Here is a 19,735-nt window from a genome sequence, read left to right as displayed (position 1 = left end):
GGTTGGTTGAAGAATAATAAATGAAGAAGAGTTGTCCTTTGCTGTATGAGGTCCTGGCTGCTGCCAGAGGTAACCGTGGAAGTAACAAGAGGACCTGACCTTGCGTGGTCCACATTGGCGGTAAGCAGAGTCCGGTGGTACGTGAAGCAGTGAACGGCCAGCAGGATCTCTTCAGGGAAAAGCTCAGGACCTTAGCGAGTAACTACAGAGCCAGGTAGGAGCAATGATGCTGCGGGGTGGACATCATTGTACTGACTGCCGGACTAGCCTGAGCAGTCAGTACTTACCAGGTGAGCTGTGCCGGGATTGGTCAGGGAGGCGGAGCCGTGCAGGAGAGGCTGGGGAAACCAACAAGATGGCGCCCACCAGAGAGGGCGACAGATTCTAGCCGGCCCTGATTGTACGCAGCTGCGCAAGCACCGGCCTTTACTCAGACGCTGACCAGGCACAAACACACATGGCGGCATGCTACTCATATCCTGCATGGAACTGGAGCACAACACACCGGTGTCACCACGCGGTGACAGCGCGGCCACATGTACCCCAGTGGAGCCAGAGACATAAGCAGAGGTGAGCGCCATGGTTCCAGTGCACCTAGAGGGTCCAGGGCTAAGCACAGCACAGGGGTCTTGGGCAAACACCATGGTGGATGTGACATCAGTGCTCTTATATGGTGTTCTGTCCATCCATGCTCCTTCCAGCACAGTCAGTTCGTCTATGCCGGTCCTTCCCTCACTACTTCCCTGACCTCACTCTGCTCCCACCTCTCTCTCTTTCTCCTCCCACGCTCAATCTGACACCCTCCCTGACACACATTTTCCATCTCTGTCCTTCTGGCAGTATTTTCTCTAGCACTGTGTCTCTAAGTGTATGGGGGGGGGGGGCCCTATCAATATTTTGAACTACACAAAGTTGTAGTTCATTGCCGGACGATAGTGACACGCGCATCGCTATTGCCCGCCGATTAATATCCATCGGTCAGGGCCAGTGTTTCCAGAGAACAGATCACTCAGAACACAGCGTTGACACTGTGCACTAAGCGATCATGCTGAAGCATTCTGAGTGATCTATCATCGCTCATAATGCTTCAGCATCGATACGTGTGTAGGCCCTATTACGTGTATTGAATAATGTTATCTCTTTTGCATCTCCTCTGTCACTAATGAGTAACCTATGGGTAAAAGTGTACTGACAGAGCCATTGTGGCCAATCCAGTGGCATTGTGCTGTCATAAAGGTGCAGTGAGGAGAATGAATGTCTATAGTGTAAACTTCGATGACACAACAGGTGGTGCAGGTAGAGAGAACTATTAAAGGTATTGATGCATTGGTGACAAAGCATAAAATCAAAACAAGTGTGCTTCATGTTGAGCAGGCAACGCAACGTGGTTGTAATGTGATTTAGGCTTACCATACTATACCTTGGAACTAGGACACTCATGGATTAAACAGATTATTTGGCTAATTGAAACCATGTGAAATACAGGTTTCAAGCCAACCAGCCACAGAATTTGTGTAATTCATTAATGTCCCCGTTTAAAGGGATAATATGGTAAGCCTATTATGTCAGGATGTGGTCAGAGGAGGCTCTCCCATTATATGCTATCTTTTCATCTAGACCAGCGGTTCTCAAACTGTGGGTCCTGACCCCAAAGTGGGTCCTGACCTTCTCAGCATGGGGTCACGACCAATGTTCCCTCTAATTTTACGAAGGCTGTGTGCGGCAAAAGATTTTGGCTGTGCAACTTTGGAAGGAAATTAAAATTTTTGTGCGTCACTTATATATAACTGGAAAATGACGTTCAGCATTTGTGTTAACTTTACTTCAAAATTATATTAAACATTTAAACATTCAAAACACAGCACACAATGTAGTTAATGGATGAACATACATTAATTGAGTCCACAATTGCAAAAAGGGACCACTGTTGCTTTGTGCACTCTGTTGTAATGTCTGTGCGCACGCTCGTTGAGTTGTGTGCGCGCGCACGCGCACACAGCTTAGAGGGAACACTGGTCACGACTCCATGTTGTTGACCATCAGGCTGATGACTTTTCTATTCTCAGTCAGTGATTCAAGGAGTGAACTGTCTGTTATGTTAGACTCCTCCCATCACTTTGTGCCTCCACAGTGCTGCCATGTATGTTCTGTCTGCTGACTACACATGTGATATGTGATGACCTTCTGCAGTCACCTGCTTGGGTCCTGTAATTATGGGGTCCCAGAGCAAATTAGTTTGAGGACCCCTGATCTAGACAATAGGTGTATGCTGTAGCTGGTCTGTAACAATGCTCATAAGGCAAAGGAGTCACTCAGAAAGCCAGGCACATACTGCAGTAATTATATTATACTGTATGTCTTTCAGTGCCCTCTAATGGGGGAAGGTGAGTATGCATCTCTAAAGCATGGAATGTAAAACAAAGTCATATTTTCTATAATGTCAGGCATCAAGATGCAAAGGAGCATCTCAATGTCACCTGTTTGCTAGTAATAAACTTTGCCCTAATATGACTATCATTCAGGCAAGGCTGCAAACTGGCCCCAACACAGAAGGCAACCCAGGAACAATGTATATGCACGATAAAAGGAAAACTCAGTTAAGACTATAACCTGTCACTTTAATATAACCTGTCACATTTATCAAGGATCGCATTGGTGGAATATTACCGCCAAGGATCGCATTGTAAAATGCAAGCCTATCACCTGAATGTACCATCCCCCGCTCGCAGGGACAGGGCTCTGAACGTTTCTATGGGGAAATCTCAGATTTCTTCAGTGGGGCCTCTGATTAGAGCGAGTCAGAGAAGTACAGAGCTGTGCGTTCTGTTTTTCCTCACAAAAAAAAAAAAACATTTGCCATCTCAGGATGGAGTAATGAGGCTTGTTAGTGAATAAGAGCAGTGAAGACGGCTATCTTCTTGCCTTTTCCATGTCCTCCCCACTTCCTTTGATGTCTCCATTCAATCATCTGCCCCCAGAAAAAGTAGCAGGGAGCTTCTGTCTGCACAATGCATTTAGAGAAGCAGGTGCTGGGCCTCATTGCCAAGCACAGTGCACATTGAACCAATTAATACATACATATGTATACATACATAACACAGGTGGTCTAAATAAAAACACATATAAATGTCCTGGTGTGCCCTATCGGACGAGGGTAAAGGAGGGGAGGTGGAGCCCACATAAGAAGCCAGACTGCTCATTACTATCCTCTGGTAGGCTTGCTTTGTCAGACATTGGTACAAACACTGACAGGATCTCCTTTCTCCACGGTAACTCAGAGGACCACAGCAGAAGACAGGACCACCTGTCTGATCCAAGAGCGTGCCCAAAAAGGGGCGGGGCCTATGAAAATAGACACGGCCTCACATATAATGCTTCCAAAAGCCATGCCCACATTTTCCATCCCTCTGCATCTCTGAATAGACGCTGTGCACATGTGCACAGCGTCTATTTCCTTCAGGCTGGGGGGACTACCAACTGCCCCCCTACCACGGGACACTGGCGGCCCCGGGCAGTATGTGGGAAGGTCCCCAAAAACCAAGACGTTTCCCGTGGAAAGAGGTACAGTTAGGAGGTATGCCACCAGAGCTTTGCTGGAGAGGTGAGTATACACAAAGTGCTACTTAAAAAGCCGCTGGCTGCATCCCCTATAGGTTACTATGGTCATACTTGCCCAAATCTGCACGTGGGGGGGGGGGGGGGTTGATGGGGTGTCACGGCTGACTCTCAAAGCCCCACCCCAATCCACACAAACTCGATTTGCGTAATTTTAGTCCCGCCCCCTCCTGCGGACTAGCAAATTCTGGCATTTCTCTGCAAGGGGAGGGGGTTGGGGTGCGGGTTTTGGCGAGCATGCGGGAGACGCCATCCTTCCTGGGGGACCGGGAGGCGGATACAATTTTTGGGAGACTCCAGGCCAATCCAGGAGGGTAGGCAAGTATGACTATGGGAGAGGCCTGGGCCCTGTATATAATGTGTTAGTAAGAGTGGTGTAAGAGTCTTAAAACTGGGTGAGGAACAGCCAAACTTTGCTACAAAGGAGAGGTTATGGAAGACAGTTTTCTGAAGTGTAGCCAATCCTGGGATTTGGCGCCAAAAACTGCTGGGGTTTCCATTCCCAGGATTTCAGGTGGGCAGCATCTGAGCACCAGAAAAATGGCTGCAATGCCATACACACTGCACGTACATAGGCGAATCTAAGGGGTGGTCTGGGGGTGCACCGGACCACCCATTCGACTGCCGGCTGCGCACAATTTAAGAAATGACAGCCGGGCAGAGAGATCTGTGAGCTGCCTGGCTGTATAGGGGTGCCGGACGGGTTCCCGACAGTCGGGATCCCGACAATCATTTACCCGATGTTGGGATCCCGACTGTCAAAATGCCGACAGCCGGGTGCCCGACGGCCACCCGCTATTTTCCCTTGTGGGGGTCTACGACCCCCATAGAGGGAGAATAGAATAGGTGGCTCGCGTAGCAAGCCACCGTGCCCCCAGCGTGGCGAGCGCAGCGAGCCCGCAAGGGGCTTTTTTGCACTCGCCATGCTGTCTGACTCTGGCCAGTCGGGATCCTGACGTCGGGATAATGACTGTCGGGATCCCGACTGTCGGAGTCCCATACCACACCCGCTGTATAGTCAGTGGCGGATTCAAGTGTCTCACACTGAGCAGCCGCATAGGGGCCTTCATGTGGCAGGTCACACATGAACAGTGCGTCTCTGTGCCCACGGCGTCTGCTCTCCCTGCTGCTGATTTCCCCCCTGAACTCCAGTAAGTTGTGTCCTCCCATACAGTGACCACGCATGGGCCTGACAGATTGCGTAGGTGCTATAGTCACTCTGGGAGTTCTGGTTACAGTCAGCAGCAGGGAGAGCAGATGCTGCGGGCAGAGAGCCACGCTATTCATGTGTGACCTGCCACATGAAGGACCCTGCGCTGCTGCTCACTTCTCTCATTGCCGGGCTGGGGTTAAACTGTGAGACGAGGACACTCTCTGTCTGACTCCTGAGTGTTACTGCTACAGGCCTAATGCGCCAAGGGCCACCCATTTACAGTGTCCCTGACTATCTCACTGACCCCCATCCCAGTGGCTCCCACCCTACCAGCCCAGGTTATTCCCCCTTCCCTACTCCAACCAGCTAACTGCCCCTTCAGCAAGACCCTCTCCTTAGTCAGTCCAGTCAGTGTCCACCCTAATTAAGCCCAGTGTACCCCGCTTCTCCTGCCTAGTGACCCCCTTCCCATGTCATTGCCTCCTTCCCAGCCAGCCCAGTACCCACTGATATATCACCTACTGCCTTTCCCTGTCACCCTTTTCCTGGATACAACATTCCCATTGAGGCCACGGGCATTGTTATGACATTACACCCACCTTTGCAGGAGCGCCGCTATTTTCAACTCTCCCGCTGGACCACAAGCTCCTATTGGCTCGCAGTCCAGTGGGAGAGTTGAAAATAGTGGCGGACCTGCTTTGACTATATAGCACTACTAATGTCAGCAACTGATGTGAACATGTGTACAGGCAGCTCTACTAATGTTGGCAACTGGTGTGAGCATGTGTGTAGACAGCGCTACTAATGTCGGCAACTGGTGTGTGCACGTGTATAGCCAGCGCTACTAATGTCGGCAACTGGTGTGGGCATATGTATAAGCAGTGCTACTAATGTCCGCAACTGGTGTGGGCACGTGTATAGTCAGCGCTACTAATGTTGGCAACTGGTGTGGGCACGAGTATAGTCAACGCTGCTAATGTTGGCAGCTGATGTGGGCATGTGTATAGTCAGCAGTACTAATGTCTGCAACTGGTGTGGGCACGTGTATAGTCAGCGCTACTAATGTCGGCAACTGGTGTGAGCATGTGTGTAGACAGTGCTGCTAATGTCGGCAACTGGTGTGGGCACATGTATAGGCAGCACTGCTAATGTCGGCAACTGGTGTGGGCACATGTATAGGCAGCACTGCTAATGTCGGCAACTGATGTGGGCATGTGTAGAGGTAGTGCTACTAATGTCGGCAACTAGGGTGGGCACGTGTATAGGCAGCGCTACTAATGTTGGCAACTGGTGTGAGCATGTGTGTAGACAGCGCTACTAATGTCGGCAACTGGTGTGGGCACGTGTATAGACAGCGATACTACTGTTGGCAACTGGTGTGAGCATGTGTATAAGCAGGTCTACTACTGTCGGCAACTGGTGTGGGCACCTGTATAGGCAGCGCTACTAATGTCGGCAACTGGTGTGGGCACGTGTATAGGCAGCGCTACTACTGTCGGCATGTGTATAGGCAGTGCTACTAATGTCAGCAACTGGTGTGAGTATGTCTATAGGCAGTGCTACTAATGTCGGCAACTGGTGTGGGCACGTGTATAGGCAGCGCTACTGCTGTCGGCAACTGGTGTGGGCACGTGTATAGGCAGTGCTACTGCTGTTGACAACTGGTGTGGGCATATGGTTACCCAGTGCTACTAATGTCGGCAACTGGTGTGGGTATATGGTTACACAGTGCTACTAATGTCGGCAACTGGTGTGGGCATATGGTTACACAGTGCTACTAATGTCGGCAACTGGTTTGGGCACTACGTATAAGCAGAGCAACTACTTTTGGCAACTGGTGTGGGCGTTATGAATAAGCAGCCCTTCAAATGTGGTCAAATCCAGGAGTACTCGGGGCATTATATGTAGTATAATGTGTGTCAATGTCATATAGGCATTATGGTGCATGGCATATTTCATAAGGGGAATGACGGTGTGGCATAATTTGTAATGGGCATTATGGTGTGCTCAGGGGCGGATTGGGAACTAAAACCAGCCCGGGAAATATCTTGAAGCAGCCCTAATGGGGGGGGGGGGGGGTGAGGGGTGTTGATGCGTGCCAGATTTTTTTAGGGGGTGTAGCCTATACATATGGGGGTGTGGCCTATTTCAATGAGGCCACACCCAATTTTTGCCGCTGTGGGGGCATGGCTAGTGGCTCTATGAGCTGCTGGCTATGTCCCCAGCCCCTCAGGCTGCAGAATAGGCGCATGCGAACAGCATCTATTCTGCAGCCTGTGGGGCTGGGGAGATAGAGACGGGGGGGGGGGGTGACAGGGGGACTCCCAACTGTCCCGTCCCCCCCCCCCGCGCTGTGGGACACGGAGTATGGGCCACCTCCCTTGAACACATTCTGCACCATAACAAGAGGGCCCTTTTTTCTATCAAAAAACCTGTACACCTTATACCACACCACACAGTATGAGCCAATATTCACATTATGACACATGGAATGATCCAAAATTCACAAAATTCCACACAGAATGAGTAAAAAAAAAAAAAAGCTAAAGTTCACATTATGCAACGGAATGAGAAGATACAGGGTGAGAGGGGGTTGGTGCAGGGTGAGAGGGGTTGGTAATTAAGGGTGAGAAAGGGGTGACGAGGGGTGAGAGTAGAGTGGCAGGGTGGAAGAGGATGCAGGGAGGGGGGACAGAGGGTGGCGTAGAATGCTGGGAGGGGAGATGCAGGGTGGCTGAGAACGAAGGGAGGGAGGACTTACACAGGGTGGCACAGGACGCAGAGTGTGAGGGGGCATGGTGGCACAGGATGGAGGATGCCCATTATACATATGCCACACACCGTAATGCCCATTATACACAGGCTGCTCCCCTATATAATAATAACAGGACATCACAGGCTGCTCCCCCTGCATAATAATAATAACAGAAGGACACTACAGGCTGCGCCTCCTGTATAATAATAACCTAACACCACAGGCTGCTCCCCCTGTATAATAATAACAGCAGGACACTACATGCTGCTCCTCCAGTATAATAATAACATTCTGAAGCAGTGTGGCGACATAATCACTGGGATAAAGAGGAGTTGCCTACCTGAGCAATTAGTGCCTTTGTGGCACTCGCTGGGCAGGGCAGCTGGCAGGACTCGCCGGACGTGGAACTGAGAGTGAGTGGGCCTATTTTCAGTGTGCGGCTTGGAGCTGTAGCTCCATCCGGCCCTGCAGGCAAGCAGCAGGCACCGAAGGTAATGGGGCGGGTAGAGGAGGGAGGTGGTCAGTGGAGTCCCGGGCACAGCCGCGGCCGATCCACAGCCCTGCCCCTGACCCTGTCATTCTGCAGCCCTCGCACCAGCTGCAGATTCACATGCAGACTCAGCCGCAGCACAGCATGGCACTGTAGCGCCGGCGGCTATGACAGCTGATACAGTGAGCGGCTGCTAGCGCCAAACTGGACCTGGTGAGTGGCAGGGGGTCCTCCTTCCAGTCCGTGGAGTGCCGACTTACTTTGTCATTTAGACAAGGAACTGTTTGTGTGTGTATGTATATATATATATATATATAGCCGCGGCACTGGGGACTTAATTCAATAACGGAAACAAACAGCCATGCTCATTTCATAATTGACGTTTCAGCCTTTACTACAGGCTTTTTTCAAAATAGCTTACATGAATAAACATTGTGTACTCACCTCTTATATGCAGTGCAGTATCACCCCGGCGTCCAGGGACAGCGTACACTTCCGGGCGCTCATCTGAGACGCCCCTCTGTGACGTCACTCCCAGTCCGACGGTTGCCACAGCAACCGCTTGTGTTGTAAACTGATGGAGTGAACAATAAAGTTTTATTGAAAAAAAATGTCATGCATTGTGTGTTACGTGTATAGAAGGTGTAAGTATATAGCAAAACCTAAAACCAGTGTCTTAATTGCCTCTAAACTATGCCTGCTGTCTCTGTGAACCTTAAGTGACACTGCAAAGCAAAAAAATGTGAGAAAAACATGATGATTCATAGGGCATAGAATGGCATATCAATCACATCTAGTGTTATAACATGAAATACGTTACATGATGACTACCTAACTAATTTATGCACACACTAAACAGAATTTTTTTATATCTATATTTCTAATGACTGTGATGTTATCTGAATAAATAATAATGATAAGTGAACTAAATAAATGTTGTCCTATTTTTGCCTATACTTATGGTGGGCAAATAACTAAAGTGGAGGTAATCTGTCACCTGCAACTCCAGGACCTGGATATCTTATCTCAATGCTGTAATCTATAAAACAAATTACCCATCTGAACCGCTAATGGAAGGGTACCCATTATCTAAAGGAAACAATGGAGGCCCAACTGTTCGTTGAGCCCCTTTGGTGCCAAGGTGTCCAGTTTGAAAATCCACCTTGTTTCTAGCTGGAGGAGTTTCCTCCCACGGTTACCCCCTCTGGGTAATGGGGGAACCTGATCAATGATCATGCATCTAATGGAGGCTAAAGGGTGTCGTGCTTTTGCGAAATGCCGCGCAAGCGGTTGATCGCTTGTGCCCTTCTGTAATGCCACTCGTATGGCCGACCGATGGAGGGCCATACGTTCCCTGAACTGTCGTTCAGTCTTGCCCACATATATGAGGGAGCATGGACAAAAAATAATGTACACAACAAAACTGGACGTGCATGTTAAATAATGTTTGATGGGGAATCTCTTTCCTGTGTAAGGGTGCACCACTGTTGCTCCAGCCTGCATAGCATTGCAAGTGGTGCAATGTGGGCACCTGAAACATCCCTTTTTGTTGACTGTAAGGAATGTGGTTTTACTGGTTTTGCCCCAATTGCTGATGTCCGTTCTCACCAGGTGGTCCTTTAAGTTTTTCCCCCGCCTATATGCCGGCATCAAACTACTTTTCTGTAAGTTTAACCCCGGGTCACTGGTTATTATTGGCCAAAATTTTTTTGCAGTTTTAACTCTTGTTGCGGACTGATGTGAGAAGAGGTTAATCCAGACAAGTTTATCTGCCTGATTTTTGGATGGAACTTGCGGTGATAACAGTTCCTGTCTGGTTTTAGTTAAGGCTTTTTGGCATTGTTTATCGAGATCTTTCTGTCTGTATCCCCTCTCTTTAAATTTACCCATCATAGACTTTAACTCCTTTTTGGCTACTTCTGGGTCACTAACAAACCGCAAAACGCGGAGAAATTGGCTGTAGGGTAGTGACTGCTTGCAGTGTACTGGGTGGGCACTGGATGCCAACAACAAATTGTTGCGGTCCGTGGGTTTCCTGTAGATATTGGTTGTGATACCCGATGGACTCAAGGAAATTGTGACATCCAAATAATCAATGGGTTGGGTCTCAATGGAATACGTAAATTTAATCGGGTGTGGCGTACCATTATGGGTATCAATTAATTCTTTGAAGCACCCTTCTGATCCCGCCCAAAATACCAAAATATCGTCGATATATCGAAAATATCGTACAATATTTTTACTAATGATGCCATCGCTGAAAAACAAATCATTTTCTACTTCGAACATGTAGGTATTGGCCAGCGATGGGGCCACATTCGACCCCATCGCTACCCCCGATGTTTGAAGATAGTAGGCATTATCAAAGTAGAAATAATTTTTACCCAGAACCATTTCAAGTAGTTCTAAGAAGAATGTGGGGTCAGGGCCACTGTACTGAATGTTGTTAGTGATCAATCTCCGCATTGCTTGTATCCCCGCCTGGTGCGGGATGCATGTATATAAATTGCAAACATCGATGGTAATCAACAAGCAATCGGTTGGCAACTGACTCATATCATTCAATGCTGTTAATAGGGACGTAGTGTCCTTAAGAAAGGTGGGCTTAGATTGAATAATCGGTTGAACAAAGCCGTCCAGGTAGACCGCAATCGGTTGAAAGATCGATCCTCTGGCCGATATTATCGGCCTACCTGGCGGCTTGAGAGCATTTTTATGTATTTTGGGGATTGTGTACAGGATGGGCTTTACCGGGAATTCCACTGTAAGGTATTTTCTACAGGTATCCGTAATAAAGCCCTCCTGCACACCCCTTTGTAAACACAAATCCAATTCCTTCTTAAATGTCTGGGTAGGATCCCCTCTGAGTTTAGAGTACACCCTGGGGTCTGATAACTGACTCTGTATCTCTTCTCTATAATCAGACACATTCTGGATCACGATAGATCCTCCTTTATCCGACTGGCGGATAATAATGTCCTGATAGGACGACAGGTCTCTAAGCGCTTTGCGTTCAAGTTGTGAGAGGTTCCATTTCTCCGATGGTATTTTGGTGTCCATTGACTCTTTGAATTCAGTCTCCAAGAGACGTGTATACGACTTTAAAGATGCACTATTGCTTGGAGGTTCAAAGGTAGATCGTGGTTTAAATGTGGAAATGTGTTGCGGAATTGACGAGGACAGTTCTTGAGTAGGTGTATCCTTGTAATGTTCCCTTAATCTGATTTTACGATTTAATTGATAAATCTCGATCTTGCTTTGTAACGGGTCCACAGGACAAGTGGGGATAAATGATAATCCCCTGTGCAACACTTTATTTTCCATGGGTGTCAGAGTTCTCGAGGATAAGTTAAAAAGTAGGTCTTCCGAGACCTGGGAGGTTTCTTTGCCGCTCTTCCTCTCCCTGAGGTTCTGGCGCCCCCTTCTGGTTCGCGTTGATCTTTGCCAGCTATTTGAGCCCGCGTGCGAACCCCTAAAGGGCGAGGACCTGGGATATCTCTGTTGTCACCTGTGTCACTATCCGTTCCTGTGGTTGCAGAGTCCGCGGTGTATCTGGGTCTACGGCGGAATGGTTTGCGTCTCGTTCCCTGGCGCTCCTCACTTGCAGATGGAGCCCCCGTCAACCACCCGTACACCCGCTGGAACTCATAGTCTTGGTCGACCTTATTGCGCTTGGCTTTTTTAAATTGGATTAATTCATCCTTATATTTGTCGATGTCAGCATTTAATTTGGTTAACCACTCGTTGGATGTCTCCGTTCCCAATTTGGGCATATTAAGATCTGCAAACTCTTGATACTTGGTTTTAGCTGCCACATACTCCTTTTTTGACTCCTCTATAACCAGTAGAAGGAGATCAAAAGAGCCCTTTTTGAGGATCGAAGTCCATTTGACACAGAACTCGGCATTGTACCTGCCAATGGTTGGGATATTTCTAATTCTAAACCCCCTTGGGATTTTTTTGTCCCTAAAGTAATTGGACAATGTTAGTCCATGATAATAGAAATCGAGTTCACGTTTTTTGATTTTAAACAACTCTTGATAGATGTTTTTGGGGTTATCCTTGCCAACCAATTGTTCTGCATCATCTAGAAACAAAATGCCCTCCGCTTCAGATTCAGAGAAGCTGTAGATAGAGCCTGGTGTTAAAGTGACTCGCTGGTGCACAGTTTCCCCTGTCTGCTGCATGTTAGTATCCCTCGTGGGGGCTTGTGACCGCGTAGTACTCCTTGCTGAGATCAACAAATATTATAAAGTGCCACGTGCTGTAAACAATTGTTCAGGTAAGATCTGATGCTCAACCGATCCTGCCTGAATCCTTAATAGTCAATCAGGTCCCAAGTAAAGCAAAATCGATGGGAATTGGTTATATACTGTCCACTGTGCCACATACACATTCTATACACAAACTGGTGTATCCAAATCCCATAAAGTGCAAGTGCTTGATAAGTGCAAAAAATGCTACGTAAGAGTCCTGGCAGACTTCTGCCTTCCAGCACAATCGTGAATAAAGTGCTGTGTGCTTCATAAAAGTGCAAAGGATATATAGGAAACAAAGTGCACTGTGCTCCTGTGCAATGTGCAGTGATGCTGCTGATTTTGAGGCAGATCGAAAAATGACTGGAAGGTGCCTTGCTTGAAGATGTAATCCACACTCACTTGAAAGTGTCTGCAGAAACACACCCCAAAATACAAACGAACGGGATGCCGGCACTCAGCTCCTATTAACAGCATTGAATGATATGAGTCAGTTGCCAACCGATTGCTTGTTGATTACCATCGATGTTTGCAATTTATATACATGCATCCCGCACCAGGCGGGGATACAAGCAATGCGGAGATTGATCACTAACAACATTCAGTACAGTGGCCCTGACCCCACATTCTTCTTAGAACTACTTGAAATGGTTCTGGGTAAAAATTATTTCTACTTTGATAATGCCTACTATCTTCAAACATCGGGGGTAGCGATGGGGTCGAATGTGGCCCCATCGCTGGCCAATACCTACATGTTCGAAGTAGAAAATGATTTGTTTTTCAGCGATGGCATCATTAGTAAAAATATCGTACGATATTTTCGATATATCGACGATATTTTGGTATTTTGGGCGGGATCAGAAGGGTGCTTCAAAGAATTAATTGATACCCATAATGGTACGCCACACCCGATTAAATTTACGTATTCCATTGAGACCCAATCCATTGATTATTTGGATGTCACAATTTCCTTGAGTCCATCGGGTATCACAACCAATATCTACAGGAAACCCACGGACCGCAACAATTTGTTGTTGGCATCCAGTGCCCACCCAGTACACTGCAAGCAGTCACTACCCTACAGCCAATTTCTCCGCGTTTTGCGGATTGTTAGTGACCCAGAAGTAGCCAAAAAGGAGTTAAAGTCTATGATGGGTAAATTTAAAGAGAGGGGATACAGACAGAAAGATCTCGATAAACAATGCCAAAAAGCCTTAACTAAAACCAGACAGGAACTGTTATCACCGCAAGTTCCATCCAAAAATCAGGCAGATAAACTTGTCTGGATTAACCTCTTCTCACATCAGTCCGCAACAAGAGTTAAAACTGCAAAAAAATTTTGGCCAATAATAACCAGTGACCCGGGGTTAAACTTACAGAAAAGTAGTTTGATGCCGGCATATAGGCGGGGGAAAAACTTAAAGGACCACCTGGTGAGAACGGACATCAGCAATTGGGGCAAAACCAGTAAAACCACATTCCTTACAGTCAACAAAAAGGGATGTTTCAGGTGCCCACATTGCACCACTTGCAATGCTATGCAGGCTGGAGCAACAGTGGTGCACCCTTACACAGGAAAGAGATTCCCCATCAAACATTATTTAACATGCACGTCCAGTTTTGTTGTGTACATTATTTTTTGTCCATGCTCCCTCATATATGTGGGCAAGACTGAACGACAGTTCAGGGAACGTATGGCCCTCCATCGGTCGGCCATACGAGTGGCATTACAGAAGGGCACAAGCGATCAACCGCTTGCGCGGCATTTCGCAAAAGCACGACACCCTTTAGCCTCCATTAGATGCATGATCATTGATCAGGTTCCCCCATTACCCAGAGGGGGTAACCGTGGGAGGAAACTCCTCCAGCTAGAAACAAGGTGGATTTTCAAACTGGACACCTTGGCACCAAAGGGGCTCAACGAACAGTTGGGCCTCCATTGTTTCCTTTAGATAATGGGTACCCTTCCATTAGCGGTTCAGATGGGTAATTTGTTTTATAGATTACAGCATTGAGATAAGATATCCAGGTCCTGGAGTTGCAGGTGACAGATTACCTCCACTTTAGTTATTTGCCCACCATAAGTATAGGCAAAAATAGGACAACATTTATTTAGTTCACTTATCATTATTATTTATTCAGATAACATCACAGTCATTAGAAATATAGATATAAAAAAATTCTGTTTAGTGTGTGCATAAATTAGTTAGGTAGTCATCATGTAACGTATTTCATGTTATAACACTAGATGTGATTGATATGCCATTCTATGCCCTATGAATCATCATGTTTTTCTCACATTTTTTTGCTTTGCAGTGTCACTTAAGGTTCACAGAGACAGCAGGCATAGTTTAGAGGCAATTAAGACACTGGTTTTAGGTTTTGCTATATACTTACACCTTCTATACACGTAACACACAATGCATGACATTTTTTTTCAATAAAACTTTATTGTTCACTCCATCAGTTTACAACACAAGCGGTTGCTGTGGCAACCGTCGGACTGGGAGTGACGTCACAGAGGGGCGTCTCAGATGAGCGCCCGGAAGTGTACGCTGTCCCTGGACGCCGGGGTGATACTGCACTGCATATAAGAGGTGAGTACACAATGTTTATTCATGTAAGCTATTTTGAAAAAAGCCTGTAGTAAAGGCTGAAACGTCAATTATGAAATGAGCATGGCTGTTTGTTTCCGTTATTGAATTAAGTCCCCAGTGCCGCGGCTGTTCACCCTATATATTGGACCTTGCACAGCAGGTCATTACCGAGGGCACGGGGCCCATGAAGCCTGTCAGGAGCTGAGTGCCGGCATCCCGTTCGTATATATATATATATATATATATATATATACACACACACACACAAACAGTTCCTTGTCTAAATGACAAAGTAAGTCGGCACTCCACGGTAATCAAACAAAGATTTGTATTCAATGAGGAAAATACATTACAAGGTGTTTCAGCAGTGTCATCAACGTTTCATGGCCATCCCCGCCATTTCGTCAGGATGTGGGCTGCAAGGTGAGGTGCACAGGTGCCAGGACAGTGTGCTGTGTGTGCAGTCTTACCTGACTTAAATAGTGGAGACCCCAGAGGTGTGTTGCAGTCGCTGCTCCGTCCCACGCCACGGTGCTGCCGGTGTGCACTCTGCTTCCGAATTGCGGTGCGTCACTGGACCACCGTCGCATCACTTGCGCTTTGCTTCCGGCCTCCGTGACACGCACTGACTTCCGTGTTTGCGGTTCACAAGCCGGCATCCCAGTGGAGGGGCGGGTTTACAGCTCCTGTTAAATGATAAAAGCAAAGAAGTATAAAAAAGTCTGAAAGTCTTTGCGCAAGTGCTTTAAAATTAAAAAAAAAAGGGGATCAGTGAAAAGAAGAGAAAGTATCATAGGTCCGTCACAACGGGATGCTGAAAGATGATGCATATAAATAAGATACTTATAGACAGGGCTAGTATTACATATATACAGAAGAAGAGGGGACCAACTGAACATGGGTAAGGTGGTGCCTGTATTTCTATGGGTAAGGTGGTGCCTGTATTTTCCACGCCGTAGGAAAAACGGCATGGACAGGTGAGCTTGATTCATGTGATTGTATGTTTGTGCAGGTATATATAGAGCACCCTGGGGGTCAGTGGTCTATGCCCATGAGGAAGGTGCATCACTTATGCACCGAAACAGCTGTCGGTATGACCGCGTTCAGGGATGCTGCGATGGTAAATTTTTTACTTTGAATTATGCTAAGTATTCCATTTCATCCTTGCATTGATTTTTGTTATGTCTGTCACGTTGCACTTTAATATGCCATTAAAATCTTTTTGAAATTTTTTCAAATCGGATGTTGCTGGCTTTCTAATACTGTATATATATATATATATATATATATATATATATATAGGTATATATATATATATATATATATACCTATATATATATACATAATATCTTTTTTTTTAATATAGGCTATTATACCTCCGCAGCGAGCGCCGCCCATCCTGGTCATCTGATCCCCTGTGCACTGCTGTGCTGTCTGCTGGGGATCAGATCATGCACTCGTCTCACAGGGGGCAGCCCCGCCAGCCATCCTCAGGGCCGCGGGAGCAGCTGCGTGCGGCCGCGCATGCGCACCAGCCCTCCTGCGGCCATTTTGCCTTTGGTTAGGGCTGAGGCTGCCGGCGGCCATATTTGTGTTGGGCAAAATGCTGCGGCCGCGGCCGTTGACCGCGAAGGTGACGGTCTAAGCGGTCCGCGGCCCAGCCAGGGGTTGTGCGGCCCCATCATACTTGTAATGGGCGCAGCCCACTGGAAAATGGCCCGGTTTCCCGGTGGGCCAATCCGCCCCTGGGTGTGCTGCATATTGTATAAGGGGCATCATGATGTGTGGCATAATGTATAATTTGCATTACTGTGTGGTATAATGTGTAATGGGCATTGAGGTGTGTGGTATAATGTGTTATGGGGATTACGGTGTATTTTTACGTGACCACGCCCCTTCCCCATGAAGCCACGCTCCTACGGCGCGAATTCTCCGTTTTTTAACTCATGGCACCAAAATGGCTAGTTACAGCTGTGTAAGGTGAATAATATTGTGCTACTATGTGGTGTAATTTGGAGTGGGAGTACTATTGTGTGGCCATTCCCCTTCCTTGTGAGAGCACACGTTTTTCTTTTGGTGTGCACTGTCCTTTGTAAAGCTTTTGTGGGGCGCAAATTTATAGATTGCAGGAGGGCGCCGAACCCCCTAGCACCGTTCCTGACATTGCATATATACACACACACACACACACACACACACATATAGCATACGTATGCACAGCAGGTACACACAAACACATAACATACATACACACAGCATGTACAAACACACACAACATGTAAAGTATACTTGCACACTTGCGAATTACACGTTCTCTCTGTATATACAGTATAGTAGATTTAATTTCCCGAGTTTCACTTTATTAGGCAGTTATTTCTCCTAGGCATTCTCAGAGCACAGGTGATGAGCTAGAGCAGACTACACGTAATGATGCACCAGAGGCGAGCAGATGCCGGCGGAGCATTCAGGGAATATCTCTAGTACTGTCTCTCCCTCCCTCCCTCCCTGTCCCTGAGGTGTACGTGTGTATGTAGTGTACTGTACACACAACTGCGTGATGCGGGGACTCCGGAAGTCGCGCTGCTATTGGTGCGCCGTCCGCCCGATCCGTTAGGAAATGCGCATGCGTGATGGAGATAGGACGCGCTCCGGGCTTTGCCAAGGTAACGACTTTTGTGTACATCATCTCCCTGATCGCTTCATCCCTTGGTGGCTGCGACACAGCAGCGGAGACAGCCCGTGGAGAGGAGGCCTAGCAGAATGCCGGTCCGATTTAAGGTGCCGCTGTGTAACATACCGTACATGCGTTAAATCTGTGCTAACACTGCCTGCGTTCTGCAAGATGTCTGTGCGCTGCGCTATGTTACAGGCTGCTGTGGCAGAGGGACAGCTGCAGCTAGTGCTTGCAGATAGAAGTGCTGATGAACTGACAGATACTGTAGAAGTGATGGGCTGACCCCAGTTTAGGCTTATAGCAGTTTATGCTTTTACTTTCGAATTCCTCCCGTTTCCTCCCACTTGTGGCTCAATGACATGATGAGCGCTGCTTGGAGTATAGTAGTGATGTTCTACAAGAAAAATAGTGTTCTATGTTGAGTAGAAGCCACTAATAAAGTTAGGCCCGGGGACACCTGTATACGGCCACAAAGCCTATTAACTCTTTTTAGGAGGGAATGCTCTCTAAAGCTCTTGCTGGTACCCAACACAAGCCTATGGGTTTCACATTTTATGCAGAGGTTGTAAAACATAGGAAAAGGCTAACTAATAGCTCTGGGTGTTAAATCATGAGCTTTCCCTGTGCTGTATAAGATTGAAAAACAAGACAAAAAAAAAACAAACCATTTAATATCACGGACTGCAATATGCATTGCTATTATGCATACTTTAATGACTGCTATATTTTGTGTTAAGCTAAATAAAACATTTTTATGTGACAAGCCCCATACTTGTACAATATGTCAGTTTTTGTTTTAATATAGGGTTTATCAGAATATGGCAAAAATTTCAAGTGGAGAACATCAAGTGATTCCATTCATCATCGTGATGATATGTCCAGATGGGCCGGTCTTCGATCTGATGAGCTTGGTGAGCAATTGTTGTAAAAGATATAGAATAATAAGTATAATATGTCATTAAGTAAAGTGTGGTCAGGGCAATGGTTAATAGATACCTCACAAGTAGAGACTGGTCCTGCCCTTCTTGAGGAGTGGGGCAGCCCGGAATGCTTCTTTCCAGGCCTAGGCGGCTGCCTGTCTTGTCCATTGCCCATGAGCAATGGTCATGGCAGGCGCTGTGAGCCAGCACATGTACACCAGCATGGGCAATCTGAAGCATGTGCACAGGCACTGCTTCTGGGGACTTTCATCAGCTGCAGCCCCTATAAGCTTGGTGAGGCTGATGGCAAGACAGGAGAGTGGCTTCACACAGAAGCACATTCTCTGTTAATTGCATACTAGACTTGCAGCCCTAGGGGTAGAAAACACCATGAGACTGCCAGTTTAGCCAGTGCACATAGACAGCAATCAGTTGGTTCTGCATTCCATGGTAGGTATTCAATGAGAATATTCACTATGTGCAGCGAATCCTGTTTAGGATTCGCTGCACATTCGCCTTTTTCTGGAGGGCTGGAGAATTCACTGTCAGCCCTCCCTCTCCACCTATTCAACGCGCCAGGGGCTCGCTGCCCCCACCCCCCTCCCTGCAAATGCGGCAGGGAGTCGGGGGACGGCGGAAGGCGGAAGAGATGGTAGCCTCCCTGCCTGCACCGGAATGTGTGGGGCAGAAGGAGGGCTGGCGGGGACACAGGCAGCAGAAGCTGCGGCCCCGGGAGAGCTGCTATGGTCCCGTTCCATGCATATGCAATGAGTGGGACCAGATGCAGTGAATATCTAATGAGCGGCTCTCGCTATCAGACTCTTCTACTGGCCGTAAAATTGTGCATATTGTAAATTTGTTCAAAGAGAAAGAGAAATCACATAGTGTGTAGCGAGCTTAGAGAGAACTATCTAGCATACAATGCAGATTTGTATGCACTTGAAGGAGTTAATCTAGAAGACTAGCATACGAACATAATGTTCTATGGCGATTAATTCATTATGGTGACAGTGATGTTTACAATGTCACAGTCATTAGCAGTATGCTACCCCCACAATGTAGACAAGGTTAAGGTTAAAGTATTTAACAGTGTAGGCAGGATAACTTTAGACTTAAATGTGTTTTAAAGTTATACTATCAACATTGTTGAAGTACTTTAAAGTAGCATTTTCACATTGCTATCATAGTGCTGCTGACAGTGACATTGCCTCTGATTCAGAGTTGTAGGTTATTGCACATACTACTAATATATAGTAGGAGCCATGTGGTATAAAT

The 19,735-nt window shown here is 47.1% G+C and overlaps 1 protein-coding gene across 7 annotated transcripts in view; it reads left to right on the top strand.

Annotated features, from left to right (window-relative positions):
* Nucleotides 1-19,735, top strand: part of SAXO6 (stabilizer of axonemal microtubules 6) — an 87,283-nt gene that overhangs the window by 25,878 nt on the left and 41,670 nt on the right. For 2 of the 7 annotated variants that reach the window (XM_083182504.1, XM_083182503.1), the window contains exons 1-2: nucleotides 17,401-17,644; nucleotides 18,346-18,451. In XM_083182504.1, coding sequence (XP_083038630.1) covers nucleotides 17,627-17,644; nucleotides 18,346-18,451 — 124 coding nt within the window. In that variant the 5' untranslated portion in view covers nucleotides 17,401-17,626. Of the gene's footprint in view, nucleotides 1-17,397; nucleotides 17,645-18,345; nucleotides 18,452-19,735 lie in introns of those variants that run through there. The other 5 variants (XM_083182502.1, XM_083182498.1, XM_083182501.1 and 2 more) reach the window with 4 other exon arrangements.

This window comes from Crinia signifera, chromosome 4 (assembly GCF_055691185.1).
Source record: "Crinia signifera chromosome 4, ASM5569118v1, whole genome shotgun sequence".
NCBI lineage: Eukaryota > Metazoa > Chordata > Amphibia > Anura > Myobatrachidae > Crinia > Crinia signifera.
This window is presented reverse-complemented; position numbering and strand designations above follow the sequence as displayed.